The sequence below is a fragment of the Embiotoca jacksoni genome, unplaced genomic scaffold, assembly GCF_022577435.1.
Source record: "Embiotoca jacksoni isolate LCO1_2020_lvr unplaced genomic scaffold, fEmbJac1.0.p SCAF_6, whole genome shotgun sequence".
NCBI classification, from domain to species: Eukaryota; Metazoa; Chordata; class Actinopteri; family Embiotocidae; genus Embiotoca; species Embiotoca jacksoni.
The window spans coordinates 8,575,506-8,599,984 of NW_027185414.1; the positions used below are offsets into that span (position 1 = coordinate 8,575,506).

The 24,479-nt window shown below is 39.5% G+C and overlaps 2 protein-coding genes across 4 annotated transcripts; one reads left to right on the forward strand and one right to left on the reverse strand.

Annotated features, from left to right (window-relative positions):
- Window positions 1–7,729: 7,729 nt before the first annotated feature.
- LOC138213377 (putative gonadotropin-releasing hormone II receptor) lies at window positions 7,730–16,160 on the forward strand. 3 transcript variants are annotated; one of them, XM_069174442.1, is made up of 5 exons: window positions 7,730–7,822; window positions 9,056–9,659; window positions 13,175–13,379; window positions 14,386–14,942; window positions 15,676–16,160. In XM_069174442.1, exons 2-4 carry the CDS (start codon window positions 9,111–9,113, stop codon window positions 14,910–14,912), a joined length of 1,281 nt encoding a protein of 426 aa, XP_069030543.1. In that variant the 5' UTR covers window positions 7,730–7,822; window positions 9,056–9,110; the 3' UTR covers window positions 14,913–14,942; window positions 15,676–16,160. The 3 variants fall into 3 exon arrangements, with proteins under 3 accessions (XP_069030543.1, XP_069030542.1, XP_069030544.1); XM_069174441.1 differs by lacking the exon at window positions 15,676–16,160 and having other exon boundaries at window positions 14,386–15,156; XM_069174443.1 differs by lacking the exon at window positions 15,676–16,160 and having other exon boundaries at window positions 9,139–9,659; window positions 14,386–15,156.
- Window positions 16,161–18,081: 1,921 nt separating this feature from the next.
- On the reverse strand, window positions 18,082–23,913 carry wdr93 (WD repeat domain 93). Its single transcript, XM_069173990.1, has 16 exons — window positions 23,869–23,913; window positions 23,699–23,769; window positions 23,283–23,484; window positions 22,846–22,910; window positions 22,615–22,693; window positions 22,429–22,514; window positions 22,051–22,135; window positions 21,157–21,310; window positions 20,903–20,973; window positions 20,471–20,572; window positions 20,158–20,292; window positions 19,513–19,720; window positions 19,295–19,355; window positions 19,033–19,189; window positions 18,721–18,892; window positions 18,082–18,577 (listed from the first exon to the last, which is right to left on the reverse strand). The coding sequence occupies exons 2-16, from the start codon at window positions 23,756–23,758 to the stop codon at window positions 18,454–18,456; spliced, it is 1,761 nt and encodes a 586-aa protein (XP_069030091.1). The 5' UTR covers window positions 23,759–23,769; window positions 23,869–23,913; the 3' UTR covers window positions 18,082–18,453.
- Window positions 23,914–24,479: the final 566 nt, after the last annotated feature.

Here is a 24,479-nt window from a genome sequence, read left to right on the forward strand (position 1 = left end):
TGAAATGAGATGTTACCATCAAATTTAAAATGAGCATACATTTTTCATGAAATAATCAGATTCCTCAGTTTCAACATTTGATATGTTGTCTTTGGTCTATTTTCAATCATTGCATTCTGTTTTTATGTAAATTTTAAACAGCGTCACCCCTTTTTTGGAAATAGGGTTGTATTTGTATGCATTATAATTAACAGGTCCAAGACCTTAACGTTACAAATGATCAATGACATGTCCAATTGTTGTACAAGTTGTGTTTCAAATAAAAGTGCATTTAGTTCTTACAAGTTATACAATAAACTTCAAGTTTTTACTTTTCCATCAATGAAAGTCTTCACACTGAAAAAAATAGGCATTTTTTGACAGTGTTGACTCTGTTCGATGAGTCAGGATTTACAGAGCCTTAATGTAAAGCTGTAAAATGTCCCCTCTCAAATGCTCACCTCAATGAGCAGATCTGCACCGTTATAACCTCTGTTTGGCCAGATGCTGCCTCTAACCATCGGAGGGCGACCTGAGCCAGCTTCAGTGACTAATTATGATTTAGCCTATATACTGAATGCTTGAATGTGGCCAATAAGTTCAATTTTGTAATAAGCAACTAAGCTTCTTCTTTTTTTCCATCATTGTAGAAATTAAGTAAAAAAAAATACCACTGTGACACATGCAGGGCCTCAAGATGAAGGTATTTCATGATGAGCTCTAAAAAAATGGGTTCAGAGTCTCATTAATGGGCATGAGATCCTCACAGAGGCAACACGTGACATGGTGGATGTGGTACGCTGTAGTAAAAAACCCACTGCTCTGCTCTTTTTCTGAACATGCTCCACTTAATTACACAAAACCAAATACATTAGAGCCAATAAACAAAACAAAAACAAGCCGCTGTGCTTCTCAGAGGTCCCTGCACGCCGTGAGAGCCATACAAATACTGACCCAAACTCTGAAGCACATGGAGTGAGATTTTTATGAATACAGTAGGCTAGACTTCCTATGTCAAATGAATGAATGTAATGTTTGAAGTAGTGTCCACGACATACTTTAGTATTTGTCTGAAGGTAAAGTTAGATGTTTTTACTGCACGGTGCAACAGTGCTGCCACCTACCTTATGCGAACATGTACCACCACATTTCATTTAAAGCAACAAATAAATAACTAAGAAAATAAACAGAGCGAGTAAATATTACATGTTGTTCGACATTTAAATGACAGTTTAAATGATAGGCGCATCCCATTGCATTTTTGTCTGAAGAAGTTAGGCCGTTATGCCGTTTTCCAGCACTGCATCTTGGTGCATTTAGAATTCACACAATCGACTGACAGTTTCTTGACATGTCTGCGGTTCTTTCCACCAAGAGGGAGACATGTCACTGTCAGAAATTCCTGATGTCTCTGGCTTGAAATTACAAGTCGGAGCCTGGTGTGACCGATTTTTTCTTCTCGGCCGGTTCCTTTCAGATGGCTTTTACAGCCTGAGCCCGGGGTTTGTTCCTGTATACAAATGTTTAACCCATGTTTAAATGCAAATCCCATCATCTCACAGTATTTTCCTCTGATCTATAACCGATGCTAATTGCACAAAAACAGCTCAATGTCCTAAGATTTTTTTTGAATATATATATACATATATATCCCTCCATGACACTCTGTAGATCTGCACTGAATATTTCTTGTATGACTTGTTTTTCATGCTGTACAATCTTGTCACAGTATGACCACTCACTGAATATTTCCCCCTGCGCCCCTTTAGCTTTGCTTGATTTGCCTTGTTATTATGACTCATACAAATCAACCACTAATGTGACAGAATGAAGATACATGTGGTCATGTTTTTAATGGAGATCCACACTGTGGTGTCATCCAGTAGTCTCCTCAGCACCAATTAACTAATAGCCAGTCAATATGTAATCAGATGCTTGTTGAAATGTCAAATTCATCAGTTTCACCTGACTGCCTTTTCCATGGACGGCTTAAAATGTGTTACCAGTGCTCAAAGACAGATGGACCATTAGCTCAAGTGCAGATCATTTTGACAATTACAGGCAGTGCTGTGAGCTTTTCTAAGAAGAGATGATTGGGCTCAGGATGTACATTACACTGGGAATTAATAGGAATTAGGCTAAATATCGCATGTTATTAGTAACCATGCCATCAAGATATCTGGATGTGTGTACAGCACAGAACATTTAAAAATGTGGAATTCTCACATTTATGTTTGCTTTTCCTCTTACACATGCAGACTGATTTACTCTATTTCTCTGCAGGCTTATATGAATGAGTAAAGAATATGTCATCTTCTCCTCCGTTACTGTATGACAGAGAAAGGTTCCGCAGCTAAAACCAACCATATGGTGAAGGATTTTCAAGCGTACATGGAAGATTCCTGGCTCATCCCTGAAGCTCTACAGCATCAAAACTCATGATAAACACAGCAGCTGCCTCCTTCCGTCTGACCCTGACCTGAGTGGCCGGCAGCTGCAACCATGGCTTGATGTTTTTGCCTCAAATACATCACTTCCAAATCTATTCTCCCACTAAAGCACTCTCTAAATGCACAGCTGCTGCACTGCTGCTGTCAGTAATGACTGCCGTGTTGCTCGCAATGCATTTTAAAGGGTAAAATATTTCAGATTTAAGGAACCGCATCATGAATATCTATTGATACAGTATGCATTAATATTTCACTGGAAACTATTCCGAGACCAGTCTGATGTAAATCTGCAGAGCATTTAATGTTGTCTATTTGTAAAAGTCTATTTATATGCAAATCTATGTTCAACAAAACACATTGCTTACTTTGGGAACGGAACTCCAGTCACTTTACAGATTGTTTAACCAAACCAAGAAAAGACTGATGAGCCACATGCACCCCTATCAGCCTGCACCCCCCCCCCCCCCCCCCACACACACACACACACACGCACACACACACACACGCGCATCCAGCTGAAATCTTTGGTAGCATGGGATGCTGAGTCCCTAATGCCATTTCCCTTTGGATGCAGTTTTAGAGTCTCTCTAAAAATAAATGATAAAGAAGTAAAAATCCATTTGCAGTGTTACAGTGATGAACACAACAGTCACTGTCTGCCTCTTTTCCTAATGTTTTACCTGAGTATCCGAATGGGAGTAACGATGTAATAATTTTACATTTTGGGAAAAATGCTTATTTGCTGTCATGGTGACAATTATGGGGGTGAGAAGATCAATAACAACCTCATGGCAGTATAGATTATATGAAACCACCACCAGCGTCACCTAGCAGAGCTTTACACAAACAGAGGAAACATCAGGTCTGTCACAAAATAACAGAATCTGTTACACCAGGACCTACACATCTGATTTTAACACAATATACATGGTTTATTAAATCCCTACAAAATTGTTAAGAAGAAAATGTTCTATTTTATTAGGTCGTCAACATGGAAACACTGGATTCTCTTGGGAGATTTACTGATACTGTGCTATGAACATCAGGTTTTATTATGTCAATGTCTTTTCTGGAATTCGAGGCATTGTCCTTTATTTTGATAAAGCAAAGGACCACTAGTAGTAACAGAGAAAGTGAAAAAGACGAAATTATCAATCTGCTTGTAACAAACATTAGCTCGTCTATTTCGTATGAAAATGACCACTTTATGGTTGTCTGATTCAGCCAACCAGTCAAAATAGAGTTTCATTCATGTCTCTCCAGATTCATATAATATATGCAGTGAAGACATTGACGAAATTTGTCCAATAAAGGTGATTCTGTAGCCATGGCGGTAGATAATGCTTCAAACGTGGATGTTGCGGCAAACATGGATGCTTCACACACATCTTCAACCCAACAGCACAGAAGATCTACGCAGTCAACACAGTTTCATGGTGGCCACCCAAGATTAGTGTTACCAGTTCAACATCAGACCAACGCTGAAATATGGTCACAATCTCCCCCTCTGCTCCAGAGTTATGGTGTTGAATATTTGACAGAAAATTATTTTTGCAGAATATGATGATGTCACAGTGAAGCTGACCTTTGACCTTTCATATATAAAACAGCATCACTGCCTTATTTGATCCTTTGAGACATTTGTGTGAAGTTTTGTCATTACTGCATGAGTTGGAGTTGTGTTCACGAACGAGTTTCGTGAGGTCACATTTAACCTTTGACCTTTGACCACCAAAATCTAATCAGTTCATTCTTGAGTTCAAGTAAATGTTTGTGCCAAATTTGAAGGTATTCCCTCACGGCATTCCTGAGATATCGCTTTTACAAAAATGGGACGTACATTCTGAAACGACTGTCGCTGTAACGGAGACATAAAATAAAAATAAAAAGGTAGCCAACGATGGTTAAGTGATGTAGTCCGCATACTACAACACATGAAACACACTGCACGGTGAACATTTTGACCCTGCTGGCCGAGGATCAACGCCTGTCGGAGCCTTCAACCTTCTGCTGTGAGAAAATAGAATCATTGTTCCTTTCACTCTCATGGTTATTCTCCGTATTATGAATTCACTTTATACCACAGAACAGAGATTTCATGCTGAGGGGACTGTGTTGGAAGCTGTAACTCAAGTTCAAGAAATGTCGTGCTGCTTCACTTGAGATAATAAAGTGTGAGCTTGGCTTGCTGCGTGCTGCAGGGAGTCACACACATGTACTCTGATGCATATGTTACTCTGTTGATTAGCCTCTGGTTGACTGGGAAGGTAATTCAATCATGCTGTTTATGGGCACCACAGAAGGCTCTTCCATTTTCCTTTTGCATAATTGTTTTTTATTATATTATTATAATAATTCGTTCACAAGATAAAAGGAGAATCAGTCTCTCATTCCCTGCCAGGAGTTGACGACACTGTCAATTCTGAGCTGGATTAATCAAGTGTGAAATAGACAGCCGCTCTGAAATGATTGATGACATCGTATGAAAATCACCTTGGAGAGACCTGAATCATGTCTGATCTTCGTGTGAGTTATTATATTTGTTGTCCACCATTATTTGATTTGGAAACTTTACAGAGCTGATAATTACTTTATAATGGCAGTCAGCGTTAGCCTAGAGGGTTGAAAAAAAAAAGAAAAGGAAAATTAAAAATGGCTGTGAGTTGTAATTACATCATAAATTTCTCTCTTTTTCTAGACAAATCCATATCTAATAAATGCTTATTTAATTTTCCTCCACTGAACATTAATCACCAAACAGTTCAGCAGTTCTTTTTTAAAAACATAATCGAGTGTGATTGAGAGTATTGAGTTCCCTTCAAGGGCTTGTGATGAACGAAGCAGGAAGACCAGGATGACAAAATAACAGTTTGTTTGGGTCATAATGTCCCCCCCTCCCCCCTTCCTGGCAGTGATTTAATCCAAATGAATCTGTCTCAATGTGTCACAACAAGGATGTCACAAAGGAAGGAGACTGTCCTGGAAGTAGATTAAGAGTCTGGAAATGTCATGATGACAAGTTTCTTAATATCACCAGGTTGAATATTGTTGCACGTTTAGGTGTTTTAACCAACAGAGAGGTTGAGGATGATGCCAGTTGGGAGTCTGCAGAGTATCTCAGTCGTGAGCAGCTATTGTGAGACCACTGTGCATCATGCCTTCATTAGTGTTGCTTGATTAATTCATCAGTCCTCTATGCTTGAAGGATTGTTAATGAATGATAGCTTGAATGAAGTTCAGCTAGAATGAAAAACATTTGCTTCACGCTGTCAGAAGCTTTGCAGTGATTTAGGTCAGTCCTGCCAAGAGTGGACTTTATTTTCTGCTACAGTTGTTAACCACAGACAAAAGACAGCACTGCTTACCATTACATGGACCAAATACTAAATATAAAGTGAAACTGGTCCTCTCGCAAGGCCTCAACTCAGTGTTGCATTTGAATACTTCACTTGTACTATCCAACCACATTTACTTTCCAGCAGAGCACTTTAATGTTGCTCAGAGCAGCTAGAAGAATAAACTGGACTTTATTTTTTACTTTATATAGCCTATTCATAATCAAAAAAAGATCCATTCATGAGTTCATACAAACAGAAGTATAATTATAGGGTGTTATAGATATAAAGGTGAACAAATAACAATAAATACAAGGTCATGTAAAACAGTACACTAGACAAGGGGGCCCAATAATATTATTAATTAAAGATAAATACTTGCAATATTTCACAAAAACTGAAGGAGAAAAAAAAGGTGACCGAAATTAGTAAATAACTAACAAATTATTTCATTAATTTGTTTGTCAGCGATTTACACCTCCAACATCCAGTGTCTTTAAATAAATAAGTTAGCAATAACCAAGTGCAGTCTTTATTGTAAATGACTCATTCTGTCATTTCAGCCCACCACCTTATTGAACCTCAGCAAAAACTCAGCGTGAAGAACAAAATAACCGCGGCAATACTTATGAAATGTGAACAAGTGACTGAGCTGAGCAAACAGTTTAATATACATGGTTAATAGTCATCTCATATTCCTAATTAACCATGAAAGATTATCAGCCTTTTAAAGAGAAATTTTGAAATGTCTCTGTTATTTTCTTTGCACATATGGTGATGGGTTTTACCAAAAGGAAAATATATTAAGCTTGACAACAGGGGAGGAAACATCTCCGTGCTGAACCATAAATGTGCCCTCAATTTATTTCCATTCACACTGTGTAATGACTCTTTGATTATGTAATTATGCTGTCAGTCTTCACTTGTGTGTTTTCAGATTTGTCAGACTGGAATGGAAGAAGAGACGTTGAAAAACTGCTTTAATTAGCTCCTTTCTCCTCTCCTTCTTTGCCTTGACCTGTGGTGGGCTCTAAATGAGCCTTTGCCATAGAAACAGTGGCCAGTACTTAGAGGTTTTATCTCTATGATGGCAAAAAGCCCAGCAATAAATATTTTAGAAAATCAAATCAACGGGTGGATTTTGGTATTTGAACAGAGCCAGGTTAGCTGTTCCATCTGTTTCCAGCCTTTATGCAAAGCCAAACTACATATTCTACTGCAGCCTACCACAGATGTTCTTGGCAAAAAAACCGAGGTGCATACATTGGCCATAATGTAAGCTCTATTTTTTTTTTTTTAAATACACCAAAGCAGCTTTCATTTGTATTCATCTTTGTTTTAACATCTTTTGTTTTAACTTTAACTTAACATTGTTTTAACTCCTCCATTACAAAACGCCTGTTCCTTTGATAAACACAGATATAAGCTTGTGACAACTGTCAGGTGAGCAACCAACAGCAAGTCATAGCTAAGCTCACTGTTGAGAAAACTAAAAACACACCTGCAGCTCAGTTCACTTTAATATTTGGTGTCAGTTTCGATAGTTTAGCCACTATATTACAGTTATGTTATATAGCAGGCTATAATTAGCAGTTTAACAGGCGCTGTGTTTGGTGAAGAACTGCTTTACATTAATCAGCATATTGTTCCTCAAGCAGTTCAGATGTGCCCATGAATCTAATGAACCATGTCGTATGTAATAGTACACTGTCATTTTACAGGAGCTTTTTACACAGAACCGGCAATGATTCCCCCCCCCCCAAAAAAAAAGAAAAAAAAAAAAGATGATCCATCATGGTTTTGCGCCCAAACCTCCTGCGCTTCTTCTCTCTCTGCTGGCCAGCATGTCGGTGTGGAGAGCTGAGCCTTGCCCACCCCGGAGGTCGATCACACGGCTCTGATTGGTGTTTGGATAAATGCGGAGACTGAAGAGCTGCTACGTCTCTAAACTTATAGCAGCACACCCATGAAAAAGAGGCGGACACAAACACCGATGAAGCTGAGTGAATTAAATACAGGATACTCGGGGTCCACCGCCTCCCTCCTCTGCACATGAATGTAAGTTGTTGTTTATGTTTTGTCATATTTATTTGGGAATAAATAAATGAAAAAAAAATACCTCTGTGCTGTGGACAAACATGTTGATTGAATTCGGCTTTTTTGTATGGTTGCATGTGGGCAGATCAGGTTTTTTTTTGTTGTTTTTTTTTTTTTTTAACTTTTATTAGGAAGGATTTCTAATGATTGTGATGAGTAATTACTTGTTAGAAAAAAATGACATCTGTGGAGCAGGTTAACCGAATGACCGGGCTTAAAGCCGGAAATGATCCAAGTTCCCCACTTTTCTTTAAACATTTGAACGTGTGCAGGGCTCGTGTTGCTGTATTGCCGCTTATTTTCAACTGTAAACCTGTTAAAGATTTCCAACACAAAGAAAGTGTGTGTATGATTAATGGGATCAGTGTGCATGTGTGTGTTCATGTCTTATTTACTACAAAAACGTTTATGTTGACATTTACATACATTTAGTTATAGTATGTGTCCATGATGTTCAACATTTTGTTCAATAATGCATGTATATGCCAATGATAATATGTCCTATTTGATCATTTATTATATATTTACCATTTATTTTATCCTATAAACAACCAAAGCAAACCTGATGCTGGTGGAGCATCGGTCGGTTATGAAGCTGTGTTTTATGGTCCTTTGATTTATGAAGGAAAAACTCTTCCATTCTTATGTTTCATTGTAGTGTAATGTTATTCATACTTGATATCGCTGTAATGTTATTAACACAGCACTGTTCTCTCAATCTCCCTGCAGTTTATTGGCAAAGAATTATTGTTTGGGCTCAAATAACATTATATTATTTTATCATAAATAGTTCTTGGTTGGGTAGTTCATATATATATATATAGCAGCCTATATTTATTAAATAAATTTAAAAAAAATTCCAGTTTATATGCTGTAAATGATTTATAAATCAGTAGTTTGTGGTTTAATATTATCATTATTGCATGAAGAAAAGAAACACGTGTGTAGAAGTCAAACCATGTCATGTAATTTAGCTAAATGTACTTCTATACTAGTCACAGTTTGTGAGCTCCATCTTTCTGGCTCAGTGGATAAGGGGCTTCCATATATGCATATTACTTCCTCTTGATGTGCCGCTGTTATTATTCATTTAAGGGGAGGTTGTATTTCTGTTGTAACACAGATGGGTTTGGATGAATCTGCGTCCACGTCACGGCCCCCTGACTCATCCGTGTTGTCCTTCCCTGATTCCAGCGCTGATCTTCACGGTGGATGAGCAGAATGCGTCTTCCTCCGCAAGCTTCACAAAATGAACACCTCTCTGTGTGACTCCGCAGTGACCATGTATCACCTGGCGGCCGACCTCAGACTCAACGCCAGCTACAACTGCTCCTCAGCCCCTTTCAACTGGACGGCGGGGGGTGACGCCCTGCAGCTGCCTACATTCACCACAGCAGCCAAAGTCAGAGTGATCATCACGTTCATTCTCTGCGGCATTTCGACCTTTTGCAACCTGGCTGTGCTGTGGGCGGCGCACAGCGATGGCAAACGAAAATCCCACGTCAGGGTGCTGATAATCAACCTGACGGCGGCTGATCTGCTGGTGACCTTCATCGTGATGCCTGTGGACGCTGTGTGGAACATCACCGTCCAGTGGCTGGCTGGCGACTTCACCTGCAGGCTACTGATGTTTCTTAAGCTGCAGGCGATGTACTCCTGCGCCTTTGTCACTGTGGTGATCAGTCTGGATAGGCAGTCAGCCATCCTCAACCCTCTGGCTATCAATAAGGCCAGAAAGAGGAACAGAGTAATGCTCACTGTGGCGTGGGGTATGAGTGTTGTGCTGTCAGTCCCTCAGGTAAGGTCAAGTATTCCTGCCGACAACATGGTGTCGGGGTTTATTTTAATCAGATTAGGCTATTAAAATGTTTTTGAAGTGGTCGTGTTTACATTCACACATGTAGACGTTCTCCACTCTGAGGTCATACGTACTGGTTCAAGTTGTTACATGAGGATATTCGATTTTCGGATTTATAATCTTTGCTACATGAATACACTCAACAAAAATATAGACGCAACACTTTTGTTTTTGTTCCCATTTTTCATTTGTTGAAGTAAAAGATCTAAGACTGGGTTTTTCATGCACACAAAAGGTATATTTCTCTCAAATTTTGTTCTCAACTTTGTTAAAATCCGTGTTAGTGAGCACTTTACCAAAAATAATCCATCCACCTGACAGGAGTGGCGCATCAAGGTGTTAAATAAACAGCATGATGGTTGCACAGGTTGGACTGGTCGCAATAAAAGGCCACTCTAAAATGTGCAGTTGTATCTTGATTTTTTTTTTTTTTTTTTTTTTTTTTTACAGCATCAGGCCCAATTTTACATAAAGCTGCAAAAATGCAATTTTCACGGGACGATGGGAGACAGAAAACCGGTCATTATCCGGTGCGACAATCATTTGCCGCACTGCGTGCGGAGCGACACTTTTCCTTCACATAGAATTGATCAGGTGGTTGATGGTGGTCCACTCCTCTTCAACAGCTGTGCAAAGCTGCTGGATATTATCAGGAATTGGAGCACACTGTCGTATCCGCCGATCCAGAGCATTTCAAACATGTTAAACGGCCGACATGTCTGGTGAGTGTGCAGGCCATGCGAGAACCGGGATGTTTTTCAGCTTTTAAGACTTCTGTATAAATCCTTGCGAAACGGGCACGCTGCAGGGTCTCGGCACAATATCTCCGTGCGTTCAAATTGCTTTTGGTCAAATTGACCCGTGTTTGTTGTCCGCAGCTTTCGCCTGTCCATACCATTAACCCCGCTGCCGCCGTGGGCCCCGCTGTTCACAACGGTTACATCAGCAAACCGCTCGCACACACGACGCCATTTGCACTCAGTTCAACTTCCCTGAAACAGTTTCTGCAGAAGTTCTTCAGTCGTGGAAACCAACTGTTCCATCAGCTGACTAGGTGGCTGGTGTCAAGACGGTATTACAGGTGAAGCAGCTGGACGTGGTGGTCCTGAGCTGTTGTCGTTGAAGGTGGGCTGCAGTTCAGAGGTTGGTTGGATGTAATGCCAAATTCTCTAAAACAACGTAGGAGACGGTTCTTGGGAGTGAAATAAACATTCAATTCACGGTCAACAGCTCTGGTCGACATTCCTGCAGTCACTCTTCTTGTGGCATCTGTGGCATTGTGTTGCATGATGAAACTGCACGTTTTAGAGTGGCCTTTTATTGTGATTATTTATTTTGTAATAATAATTTCCATCAAAAAAACCTGCCAACAAAACACGTGAGATGTGTGGCAGTCAGTTTTCCTCCCAATTGGCCCAAAATAAACGATGACATCCTTCAGAGCTTCTTTCCAACGTGTTATTTTTATCTCCTCTGGAAAGATAATTCTATCTTTTTCACTATTATGAACAAATCCTACAATTTATCCAGCTTACATGTATTGTACTGCAGAGGCCCAGCATGATAAAGGTTTTTCACTATGTTAAAAAATATTGTTGTTGTCTAAAGAAGTGTTTGCATACAGGGTAATATTGTTCTATATGACTGTGTTTAGAGGGAAATGTCAATTTGTGCCAACTGTATGTTAGTTAGCAAGGTATAGCAGCTATTAATTACAACTGGTCATTTTTGTTTGTGTATTTTAATTAAGTTTTTTAAGTTTAAAAAAAGCCCACAAAGTTCTCACCAAAAACACTGTCGGTCTTCATATGGAGAGAAGTCACAGGTCCGTTCTCTTTCATTTGTACCTGAAACAAACTGAACGGATTATATTCATAGAGTTGAAAGTACAGCACCGTTCTCAAGTCAGGGGTTCCTAATTTTAGGGTCGGGACCACCCAAAGTAAAGGTCTGAGAGGGTCTGAGAGGGTCATTGGACAAAATATCATGTAAAGTTAAAAAAAAAAGAATGTGATATAAAAGTAATTTATAGTATTACCTCGAGATACATTTTCCTTTCCATCTCAGAGAAATGCTCTGTTTACACAAAAAGTCCTGTTTACACAAACGGTTACACACACACGCGCGCACACACACACACACACACACACACACACACACACACACACACACACACACACACACACCTGGAGGACTTATTGTACAGTGAACAGAGGAGTGTTAAACTAAGCAATATAAGGGATAGAATCGAGTTACTAACTAATGTGTTCTGTAAATGGATATTTTAAGTGCCCTTAAAACAAAACTGCATCTTGTTTCATTACTGAATGAATGTGTCTCGCTGCAGATGTTCAGCCTCTTTTTTTCTTTTTTTTCTTTCAACATTTCAACCAGTTAGCTCTTCTTTTCCGGCTTGACTGCAACTCCTCTCAAGGGGAGACAACCAATTTTCTTCTTTTCTTTTGTTAATATTTGCTGTCCGCGTTCAGATACTTTCTACTCATCCATATTCTCCGTCTACAGCTACGCCATCCTGAGCCCACTTTATATATCTTTGCAGTTAAGTGTCTTTTCTCGACTTTTCTTACATTCGAAGCCATTTTTTCTTTATTTTTGTGTTAAAAGACACTTCTGCTGTCTCTTTCCTCTTTAAACTGTGGACTGCAACTGTGGTTGTATTGGATAGTTATCCAATACAACCACATGCAGTCATCGCTTAGGGTCACCCTCAGCGGTGGTAATGAGGGAGGGGCAAGTACTGCCTTCTCACTTTTCCCACGCAGATTTCTAGTGCCGGTCCAGAGTTCAAACCAGGGACCTTTACCCTGATTCCACAGGTTTCTGTCATCACACAGTCTTATAAACAGCTCATGTGTGCCATGATGACAGGTTGAATGTAGCTTTGAGGGTCACAAGCCGTGAGGGGTATGAACCACTGCTGAGAGACCTGCAGGACTTGTGTGGACAGGATGAATTCTTCTATAAATAAATACGAGACACATATCATCTATTATCCTGGTCAAGGGTATTAAAATCCACGTTACTATATTTCCAGAGAGTGAACAATTTGAAAGTGTTTTATTTTTTTAATGAGCTAAGAAGTCTAATAGTTTAAAAGATTAATTTGTCCAACATAGAGTATTTTATTCCTGGTGGTGTCTAGCCATGCAAATCGTTTTGGTTTGACACTGACAACAGTTTAATTGGAACTATTTTTCTACCATAGGAAATGGGAAAGTTATTAACTGTATGCATGACTCAATAGGCTTATGACAAGTTTTTTGTTGAGACCCAAACTGACTCTTCAATTTAATTCCTGAGACAGTTACTTTCTCGGTTGGTCGGAGCCTGAAAAAAATATCAGTGAAAAATCCCCAAACTCGCAGGAGCAGCAACGCGTGTTACCTTGTATGACCGAAAATGCTTTTCTAAATATTGTTTATTTCCCTCCTCAGATGTTCCTCTTTCACAATGTGACCATCATCCATCCCGAGAACTTCACTCAGTGCACAACACGGGGGAGTTTCGTCACTCACTGGCATGAAACGGCCTACAACATGTTCACCTTTTCCTGCCTGTTCCTGCTGCCGCTGGTCATCATGATCACCTGTTACACCCGGATCTTCTGCGCCATCTCCAAACGACTGCAGAAGGACAACTGTAAGTTTAAACTGAGGCCAGAGTTCACTCCATCAGTTTACAGCTTTACACCTACAATGGAAACTAAGTTCAATAATTCACCTGCAACACCTCCTCTCAGTCCTAGTTTGAATAATCCCCAGACCCCGGTATAGAGTTACTGTATATTAAATGAATGTACTGAAGAAACAATGTGTAAACTATGAAGAGTGGATTTTGTGGATTTTCAACAGAGACGGTAGTTTTTGGAAGAGTATTTTGTGCTGCGGCTCTACGGTCAGTCTGTCCACCACTTTGGTTGGGACTGAAATATAATATAATAATATACAACAGTCAATAAAAGGGATTGCCTTGAAATTCATGGTCCCAAGAGGGTGAATCATCCCCTGACATTTCTTCCACACCGCCACCATCAAGGTTTAAATTTTTTTGACAACTATTGAATAAATTGCGATGCCACCATTTGACGCTAGAGGTAAGCTCCATAGACTGCCATTCAACTAGTCTCATAAAATTCTGAAATGTTATTTCGGTTTTGATAGCTTAGTTTTCTAGCCGTCCACCTGAAAATAATTCCGTAATTAATAAGCTTTAAAAAGCAGTGTTTTTGGGGGGGCCTGTGGTGCAGTCAGGGTACGGCTATCAGTGGGCGGGACTTGTTTTGCCCGGTTTCCTATCAGATCGAGTCAGATCCCCCGCTCGCTCCTCCCCAGCTCGCCCAAATATGGTCACTACCGGCTCCTAACCGCTCGGGGTTAGCAAGAGAGATCAGGAAACTCAGAGACAGAAACTGACTGAACTGATGTTTTAAATGCATTGTAATGCAGTTCTGCTACGACCCTCCTCATCTCATCCCAAAGGTCACACTGAAAAGTTAGCTGTAGCAGAGGCCTTTGACACTTATTCTAACTTTGAGGAATAGCGGATTGCTCTTTTTCACTACATGTAAACACAAAATATGCATGTAGTACTAAACAATACATCAATCATTTGTTTATATTGTTTTGTTTCTGCCATCTGTCCCCAGTGACCTCGAATGAAATGCATTTGCGGTGTTCGAAGAATAACATTCCTCGAGCCCGGATGAGAACTCTAAAGATGAGCATTGTGATCGTCTTGTCCTTCATTATCTGCTGGACTCCGTACTACCTGCTGGGCCTGTGGTATTGGTTCTTTCCCGACGACCTGGAGGGAAAGGTCTCCCACTCACTGACCCACATCCTGTTCATATTTGGGCTGGTCAACGCCTGCCTGGACCCCGTCACCTACGGCCTGTTCACCATCCACTTCCGAAAGGGGCTCCGGAGGCATTACTGCAATGCTCCTTCGGCGACAGACCTGGATAGTAACTCGGTTATAACTGGATCTTTTTCATGCGCTGCCAATTCCTTGTCACTGAACAGAGAGGTGAGCCCCAGCAGCCAGGAGGGACTCGTGCTGTGCAGCGACGACGTCAGCAAAGCAGAGTCGATGTCACCAAGGGGCAGCTTTCTAACAGCCAGCAACGATGCGGACGGAGATCCCAACCAGTCCAGCCCTGAGAGCGTCTTATGAGAAAAACACGGCGGAGGAGGCCCTCTGAAGGTTTTTACTCCTGTCACATCACGCTATTATTTACGTCTGACTGTCTGATGTGTGGGCTTCTGTCTAATGGAATACTACATTTTGGCTTCCTAAAAAACACAGGTTTGCTGTAGGCTGAAAAAAACATACATTTCCCATGTTTTCCACAAGGGACACATGTAATCACATGTATGACACATGTTTACCACATGTTGCCACAAATATAAACGGGGGGGGGGGGGGGGGGCATGCGGAAATGTTTTCACGTGGGAATCTACATGGACTGCACACATTAGACCATGAAAATATTCCAAAACCACATTTCCCCCGGGAAAAATAAATGTTTCACATGTGCACAATCACATGTGTATGTGGTCACATGTGATCACATGAGTTTTTGTACATGTGAAATTCATGTGTTTTTTTCTGTAAGGAAGGGGAATCTTGAGAAAAAAAACATACACTGATCAAATTACACTGCCATAACTTGAGCTTCTATAAGAAAGGGATGTTTATGTGCTTTGTAAATTTAAATTTGTGTTTATTTTAAATTAAATGTATTCACTGGGACTGATGAGAGTGATTATTGGTTTATCTATTGCTGTCAGAGGTAAATAAATGTCAGAGGGTAGAGGGATTTAAAAAAAAATTTTTTTTACATGTAGCTGCAACTGTGATCACGCAATTTGTTATGGACAGCAGTTGCATGCGATTTCTGCGCACGTCTCATGCAAACGCTCTTCTGTCTCTGTAGGACCCCCGAGGGGGCAGCTGCCTGTGATCAGGGTTGAGTCAGAGCGCCCAAATGGAAAGGCCATTTCTACCCTGAGATTGTGACAGACTGATTTTCAGCAGAGATAAGAAATAACTTTAAAATCAAATTGAGCTCTTTTCAAAAAAAGAGCTTTTGTTCAGAGCGAAGAAGGTTCCCGTGTGGAGGCTCGCTTCTCCTTCAGTTCCAGAAGATGATGAGAGGATGCTAAACAGCAGGCAGCTGGGAGATGGATATAACTTTGAAAGCGTTTATTAAACCTGTAATCATCTAGAAAACCTGCTTTGTTGAAGAATATTTAGCATGCACAGAATAATAGAGAATCATCTGAAGAAATTAATTTAGATAAATCCTGGCAGTTTATAAAGGCTGGATTTGTACAATGTTGGATTTGCAAGGTAACTTGTCATTGTGGCTGCAAGCTGTAATAATTTCCAACTGAGATAAGAAACTGAATCCATTTTATATAAACTGATGTCTGTATCATCTATCTTTCATTAATCATCCAACAGTGTGCCAACAGGACCAGGAAAATGGTCTGGATTTCAAATACTATCCCTTCTGTTCTGCAACTGAGGATTATTTTCATGATCCGTTAATTTTTCATTTATTTGCTCAATCAATCGACCAGCCGTTGGGATGTACAATAAATATGAAGCCACAGCTAGCAGCTGGTTAACTTAGCTTAGCATCCAAACTTAAAAAAGTTCATTCTTGACTTACCTCTAAAAAATTAACATGTATCTCATTTCTTTAATCTATACAAAGACAAATGGAACAATGACACTTAGTTTATCCTGCACGGGGTCACATATGGTGAACGGGTGAGGAGGGTGAGGAGGGTAAGGGCAGCGAAGGTGGGCTACAAAAAAAGCAAAGGTGGGTTAAAAGGAAAAAGTTAAAAAGTCATTTAGCAGAATGTTGATCTACTCCTTTAATGGACTTTGTTTATTTGTTCCAGTGTTTATTATTTTTATGTAACAAACAAGCTCAGAATTTACTTCACAGTCTTCAAATTTTCAACAGTTTGTCATTTGGCTGCCGAGGCAGAGAATTATCGGACGAGTGAATGAGTGCCACTGTACACTGTTTTGTTGCTTAGCTCTTGCCAATGAGTGTAATTTTATCTCAGGTAGAAACATTTTTATAAATATTACATCCTGGGAAAGGGAAAACAAATCTAAAGTGCCATTACAATGTTGAAACAAAAAGAGTGTAAAGTTGAACGTAAGAGGCCGTTGTTTTTTTTACTGACTGATTCTTTTCCCAGTATAAAACTGATGCCGACACCAACACATGCCAAGCTCCGTAAATAGAGCACCTGCAGTACGATTATGCTCTCAATGCTGCGAGGCTCTTTGGCATCAACTCCCTGTGAAGCTTTTTAGAAATTCAAATGAGGTTTTAAAGTAGATATTAAAATCATGATCTGTTCCGAGTCGCCGCGGTAAGATCTGATACGACTACAGAAGACGAATACAAATAACACGACAACAAAGATAAATGTTCTGTTCTGGGTTCAAAGAAAGAAATGAACACAACATTATTCCAGAATTCGATTATTGTTCCACCATCGATCTAAACTCAAATATGTGATCCCGCCTCACCGGTCATCTGTTCTGACCCCTGTATTCATTAAATCAGACATTATTCAGCAGCTGATTGCACTGATTGTATTTGAATGCGTCAGTTTGCCAGATATAAAACTGCACAACTTAAGAAAAGCCTTTAAACCCTCTGCTAACATTTTTTTTTTTTTTATGTTTTCTGAAAACACGACATATGAAACATTCAGGGACCCCAGAGGCAACAGAAAGCCAGCATGCCGTGACTGAATTCAGCTCGGTCTGAGTCCGCCTCTTAAAATACACGCCAGATATAAGCTTCCAGCATAACAGATATAAAAACAACGACATTACTTTTTCTAACGGACAAATCTGTTTGATTTTACTTGAAATAAAAAACTGTTGATTTAGTCACGTACACTCACATTTGGAGTCATGTGATTGTCTTTACAGTCGCTCAGTCAAAGTGTTGCTCTGAGAAAGTCAAGTGAAGATAATCAAACATAATACCACAGCAACTTATCCTCCGTGAATCATAATGACTTACCACAAACACAGACAGGAAACCTTTGATCCAATTACCCCACAGTATCTAGTGCTTATGACAAACCTCACAAACACAACTTCTGCTTTTGATTTATACGGTTTCACTTAATTTTACTGAAGTATTTTCCATTTGTTATCATGTGTCTTTATTTAAAGCCCTAATTCAATCAATTTATCTGAATGGGTTTCAGAGCTTTAATTAGGAGAATATATCTGATTTTAATATGATTATTAAATAAAAACAATGTTTAGAATTCACCATTTATTTAGCCACATATGCACTTTCTACACAGTTTGTGCCCAAATATAAGTACCAGGAAGTTGATCAGAAATCAATAACGTATCAGCAAATCAGCATCAGTTATTGGATTGAATGCTGCTTGCTCCACATCACGTTTATGGGAAAATTTGAACTCGTCAAAAATATTTAAAAAACACAAAATGATGATTTAGGCACTTTTCTCTAAATATCTCCCCCCTTTTTAAATCTATACATTTATTAAAACAAACAAAAAGCAAAAGGCATATTTACGATTCTGCAGCAATTTCAACTGGCAAAAACTACATCTGTCTGTAAATGAAAACTGTACAGAGCAGTGAAGATCGTGGGAACCAAAACCAGTTACCGCTAGTACCTCTGTGTGATAAATCATTTGTTGATGTTGTTCGGCTGACTGCAGCTCTGCTGTCTTTGTTGAACCGTCACTGCAGTTTCCTGTAGCTGCTCCCAGGTCTGCCTCACAGCTTTGTTCCTTTCATCCACAGACAACGCTCTTCACATGAAAACAGGAAACACACGAAGCTACTTTAAAATTCAAATATGAATTGTTTGTATTTTGTCTTTCCAAAAACAGTCTACAATTCATCAACATGGACCACATGTATTCAATTTATAAAAAGCACATGAAATGCAAACCTTTGCTGAAGGTAGAGACTGCAGGTTTCCTCCGGAGGGACGGGGCCCAGTGTTTGGTGCTGTTGTGAAGCCACATACTGCTTCATGAGGTCTGATTCTGCAAAGCAGAAGCTGAAAAGCTGACTCTGGCTGTCTTCTTCAGAAGAGGCACTGCAGCTGGAGTCCTGGTCACCTGTGTGAGGAATGAAAGACTTCAGTTACCGTATTTAGTCTGACATCGACTGAAGGTCATGCTCTTCAAGCTTAGATCATCTTCAGTCGCTACTTTTCTCCTGAAATGGTTGAAAATGGTTCAGTGATGCTCGGGTCTACCTCGTATGAACAGAGTTTGCTGTTTGGTGTTTAGTGCATAAACAGGATTGCAGGGCGCAGCGATCAGATGGCTTGTGGGAGGAGTCAGGAAGCACACAGTGGTTTTGTTGATGACATCTTGGACGAACATTTTCCCATTTCTTTGCACCACAAGTGACTATTGGAGGCAAGAAAAACAAGACGGCATAATTAGACCCAAGAATCTATAAAGTATTGTCACAATAATTTGTGTATTTGTAATGAACAGCTTTGGTGTTCCTACCAAACCCTGCAGGAAGGGCACTGACGTGGTGATAGTCGGGATGTCCCTGCTGTCTTTCAGTCTGCAGACAGGAAATTACAAGTGTATGAGAAAAGATTTTCTTTGATAGACTGCATTATTTTTTTCGAGCAATAAAATATATCACAGATGGACAAGATGTAATATCACTTGATGGAAAAAGTTAGTTGAGTATATTAAATATGGAAATGTCAGGAAACCTTTGAGTGAGCTGCATTGTGCAGGATTGTGTCCTTCGTCCTGTGGTGACGGTATGAATTTCTCCACTTTTACACAATACCAGAAGATAGATTTTTTCTGCAGTGGAAATGTGGAGCTCAGCAGCAGTCACAGGCCAGTAATCCACAAACTGCACACTGAGGAAGGGACTGTTTGCTGCTGGCACTAAGACCACAGAGAGTGGAGCACCTGAGGGAAAGACGAGAAAATGACATAGATAGAGGATCAAAGAGGTTTATAACATAGACGAGTTAATGGCCTGATTAACTCGTTTATATTATAAACCTCTAACAAGAAATAAACGGCTGCTAGATTGACCGTCACTCACAGGCACGCACGTGTAACAAGTGTCTGTGAATCTTACAAAAAAAAAAAGGATTGCTGCTGATGGCAAGAGCACAGTAGAAATATTTATTTAGTTTCAGTTTGCTGTTGAAAGATGTCGACAATAAGCTTTGCTGTAAATAATCCTAATATTACCCGTTTGTAGAAGAATGGATGTTTGTGGACTATTTGAAATCAATCTTTTTTTTTTATTCTTCAAAATACCAACCAAGAGTTTTCAGCTTTGGCTAAACAACAATATGATGAAACTTCGGACATCCTCCACGATAAGATTTTCTCACCAGATTGCCGGTCCCAGACACACACCAAAGCATCATCGAGCCCAAGAGCTATGTAACGTGTGCATCTACTAACAGCCGAGCAGAGGATTCCCTTTGCGTTTGGCCACACCACATCTGGCATGGGTTCCACATCTGCTTCACAAAGAAGGAGAAAAGGTCCAGACCAAAAATCATATTATATTATTATTATTATTATTGTTGTTATATTGCCCTCTCTAGTGTAAAGACGAAGGCACAGTAGCTTGAAATATTGACAAACAGCAACACATTTTAAAGATGTGGTTGTGAGCATCCATTAGATTAATCTCTGAACATATAAATATCCTCCCTGGTTTGCCCTTTTGTGTTTTGTGCAGCAAATACTGAAGAAGATTATGGCTGCCACTCCACCACACGGACACAGCAACAGGCAATCCTGCTGAGAAAAGGTCACAGATTAAAAATGACATGAGCAGGAGCACAGTCTGCATACACACTGGAATATGGCTTTATAAGGAGTTGATGGATGAATATGAAGGATAAAATCCAGAGAATTAATGAGCAGGACTTTATCCTTGTGCCTGTCAACCAGTCAGGTTATTAATTGAAACCGGTAGATGTGATTATGATGCATTATTTTGGAAACTGACAATTCTTTTGTGGAAATGCCTCCGATACACTACTTTTATCAAAGGAAATTTACAAATACAAGACACAAATTTCTTGTTGCCAGAGAGCTGAGCATCACACACACTCCATTACAAACCTGGCTGAAAGGTTTCTCTGTGGTCATCAGGAAACTGACCACAAGGCAGAAGAAAGTGCGGAGTGCAACGTCTGAAAAAGATTCCATGCAACTAATGTGAGACAAGAAGATCAGCATTTACAGGTCATGATTTACGATCAAAAAATAAATTAAATAAATTACTTCAAAGGCTCAAAAATCTAAGTTTGAATTACATTGAATCCATAACAAAACTACCACAGCCGCTGACCGTATTTACATAAACTTGATCACACCTTTGACTTTGATTTGTTTCCTTTGTATTTCCTGAATCTCTGTTGAAAGACGTCTTCTCACTTTGACAACTGTTGTTCCTGATTGTGTCCAGAGCCAAGCAGTGTGTCAAATAGTCTGTCTGCGAGTTCTCAGGCAGCCCATACGATGCCCTCCCTGCAAAACACCAGTAATAGGAACAGGATTTTTTTCTCCCAATCTTATTGTTTTACTTCATTTTCTAACAGAAAGAGTTGAAACTGATGGTGCAAGTCAGAGAACAAAAGACATAATGTGTAATCGCAGACAGAGACAGATACAGATGCACGCACCTCTGCATCACCTCCACTGACACCCACCTACAATGGATTTCTGGTCAGTTTACACCACAGTATACTTGCAATACATTTCAGATCCTTTCCAGGCCTGTTTTTAGATGTACATAAAACACTCTACTTTGAATAATCATCACCTTTTTTTTTTTAATCACCAACATGTCTAACTTATCAGGTAAGAATACTTAAAATGAAACTACTCATTTGTATTCATTAAAAATGAAAAAGTAAATGCAAATATTTTATCTCAAAATTGAGTTGCTGGACACACAATGTCTCATACTTCACTGTAAAGTGTGGACTGGAGGTTTCAAGTGGCCACATTATATTTATGTGAGTTGAATTTGCCCAAGATTGGTTTCCAAAACATCACAAATCACACTCATAAGACCCACCCCTTAAAATTACATTTTCAATAAGTGCAGAGAAACTTTCCACTTTCAGCGGATAAAAGTGAAAACATCCTTCTGGTTTTAAACACTACACACACACATCATTCTGCACAGCGAAGCTCAAACATTCATCTGTAGGAACAACAATAAAAAAAACATTTCTGTGTGGAGGGGGAATTTAAAGTTGTACCTGCTGCAATTTTGGGCAGCTTGATCTTAATTATCATTGTAAGTGGAGACCATTTCACATCCACATCTCCAGGTGAGTCTGGATCCTGACAAAAAAAAACAAAAAAACAAGTGCGTTTTTCATGAAATATCTTATTGAATGCATATTTCAGTGACATTTAATAGTATCTGGCAGCAGGTAAATGACATAGACTCGATCTAAAATTGGGATAAAAAAAACAAAACAACAACTAGAAAATATTAAAAATGATGCTAAATGTGTGCACAAACACAGGCACCTAATGGCATGAGAAACACAAAAAAACAAAAAGCTTCAACTTCCTCAGGCAGTCAGATGCCTAATACACAGTCGAGGTCCAATTAAATTACAGTTCGTGACCTGTTTTTGTGATTGCACCATCTCCAACTCTTTCAGCCAGGCTGCTAAAGGGAAGTGATAAACCTCGAGCCAAAAAGCTCCATTGCCTGAAAGGAGATATGAAATTAATGTGATTCGGTATTTGAATGTGAAGGTTTTAATTGTAGTGACATAATAAAAACGGCTCAAACAGAAATCCTCACTCACAGCTGACTGACGCAGCTCCATAATGTCCCCCTTCAGACAGCTCAAATGTTAAAAAAATGCTCCTTTTGTTGATATCCTCCTGAAATTGAAATGATTTATTATGAGTTATTTTTCTTTAGTTCTGTTCATAAGCAGAGTTACACAACTCTAAAATAAAAAATCTGTCCTCTCAGTATAAACAACAACATTTTGAAAAACAACAACAACTTGATAAAATGTGGCAATACGCACCATGATGTTAATAACAGAGAGGAGGTAAATGACGTCAGACTGATGTGCAAAGACTCTGGCGACACCTGTAGTGGAAGATGACAATACATTTTAATAAAACACCTGTTTTCACACTTACTGGAAAACTCCTGAGAACTCCAGATTAAATCTTCATTTCTTTGTTTCACAGGTGTTAATGTCTCAATTCAATACTTCCTGATTTTAGAATCAAGCCAGTGTGTTTCAAGCATAGAAATAAATGTCAATTTGTGAAAATCCAATAAATAGAATAAAATCAAATAGAATAATTAAATTAAGTTAAAACTAACTAAACAATAGTGCAAAGAGTTAAACAAACAAGAAAACGGACAACCAACGGTGTTATTGTTGTGTGATGGATTTTGCCAGAGGTGAGTTATTGTACAGTCTTATTGCGGTGGGCAGGAATGACTACTTACCCATATCATCAACACTACCAAGCAGATAGGTGGTCTCAGTCATTATGGTCATCTGAATGGAGGTAATCTCCAGCCTGTCCTGCAGCCACTCCGCAACACGGATCAAAGAAGAGGCACACCACACAGACAAGCCCTGGGAGTGACCCAGACAGAGGTACCGGCCGTCCTCTGAGCATGCCAGGCAGTTGGTGTCCTCCGGAAGCTATAAAAACATGCAAAAAAAGAAATAATACAAGATTTCCTTTCATGAGAATGGATATCTTTATTCCAATAACCTATTTATTTCTACGAGTGGAATGAAAAGCATTCCATTGTGTGCCTGTAAAGCATTAATAATCTTGACTTGGCATTAAATAACACACACTTTAGGAACAGTTTTGCCAGAAAGTATTAAATACTCTAAACTCTGTCCGTACCCGTGTCACACCGTGTAGCTCCAGACTGGGTGTTTCCTCTCCGGGTTGCTCTGCTTTCATTTCTGGTGTACCTTTAATGGATTACAATTCAAATCGGCAAAAACAGTTCACACAAAGCAGTTTGAATTTGATGCAACACAACAACAGCAAGAAGAGTGCAGAAGTCTCACCTGCAGGAGCTGTCTTTAAAACGGTCTTTATTGTCCGTCGGTCAAGTGTACCCTCACTAACTTTAGTTTCAGCATCAAATGGAAAACACAAAGTACAAGATCATCATTGGAGATTTTGAAGTGTACAGAAGTTAACAATATATAAGCGGGCCTACGGTAATATTTTGACTGCAGAAATAAGTCTATTACTTTAAGTTACTGAGATGTTTTAACCCGGGAGTGACCCGGCTGACCCGCTTCGCTTGTTTGATGTTAACATTTACTTTTCTACTTGCTGTGCTGAGTAAAGAACCTGCAGGTTGCTCCTTTGCTTGCAGAATTAGACATCTATCCCCTTATTGTTTCCCCCGGTGCTCAATGTCCAAGTCTCCAGCGACAAATCCACAAAAAGGTTGCAGCAGAGACACTTTTAATTTAAAATCCACCTGACAACAACAGAGACCTTCCTTACCTGTACACACCTGAGCGAGATATTAGCACAGCGACTCCTGACTCCGTGTTTACAGTGAATAACAAACACACGTGGGTTTGTTTCAGACACGTGTTTATTTATTTATTATTAACTTTCACTCTACAACACCATTAACGTTATGGCTGCTCCACAGACGTTA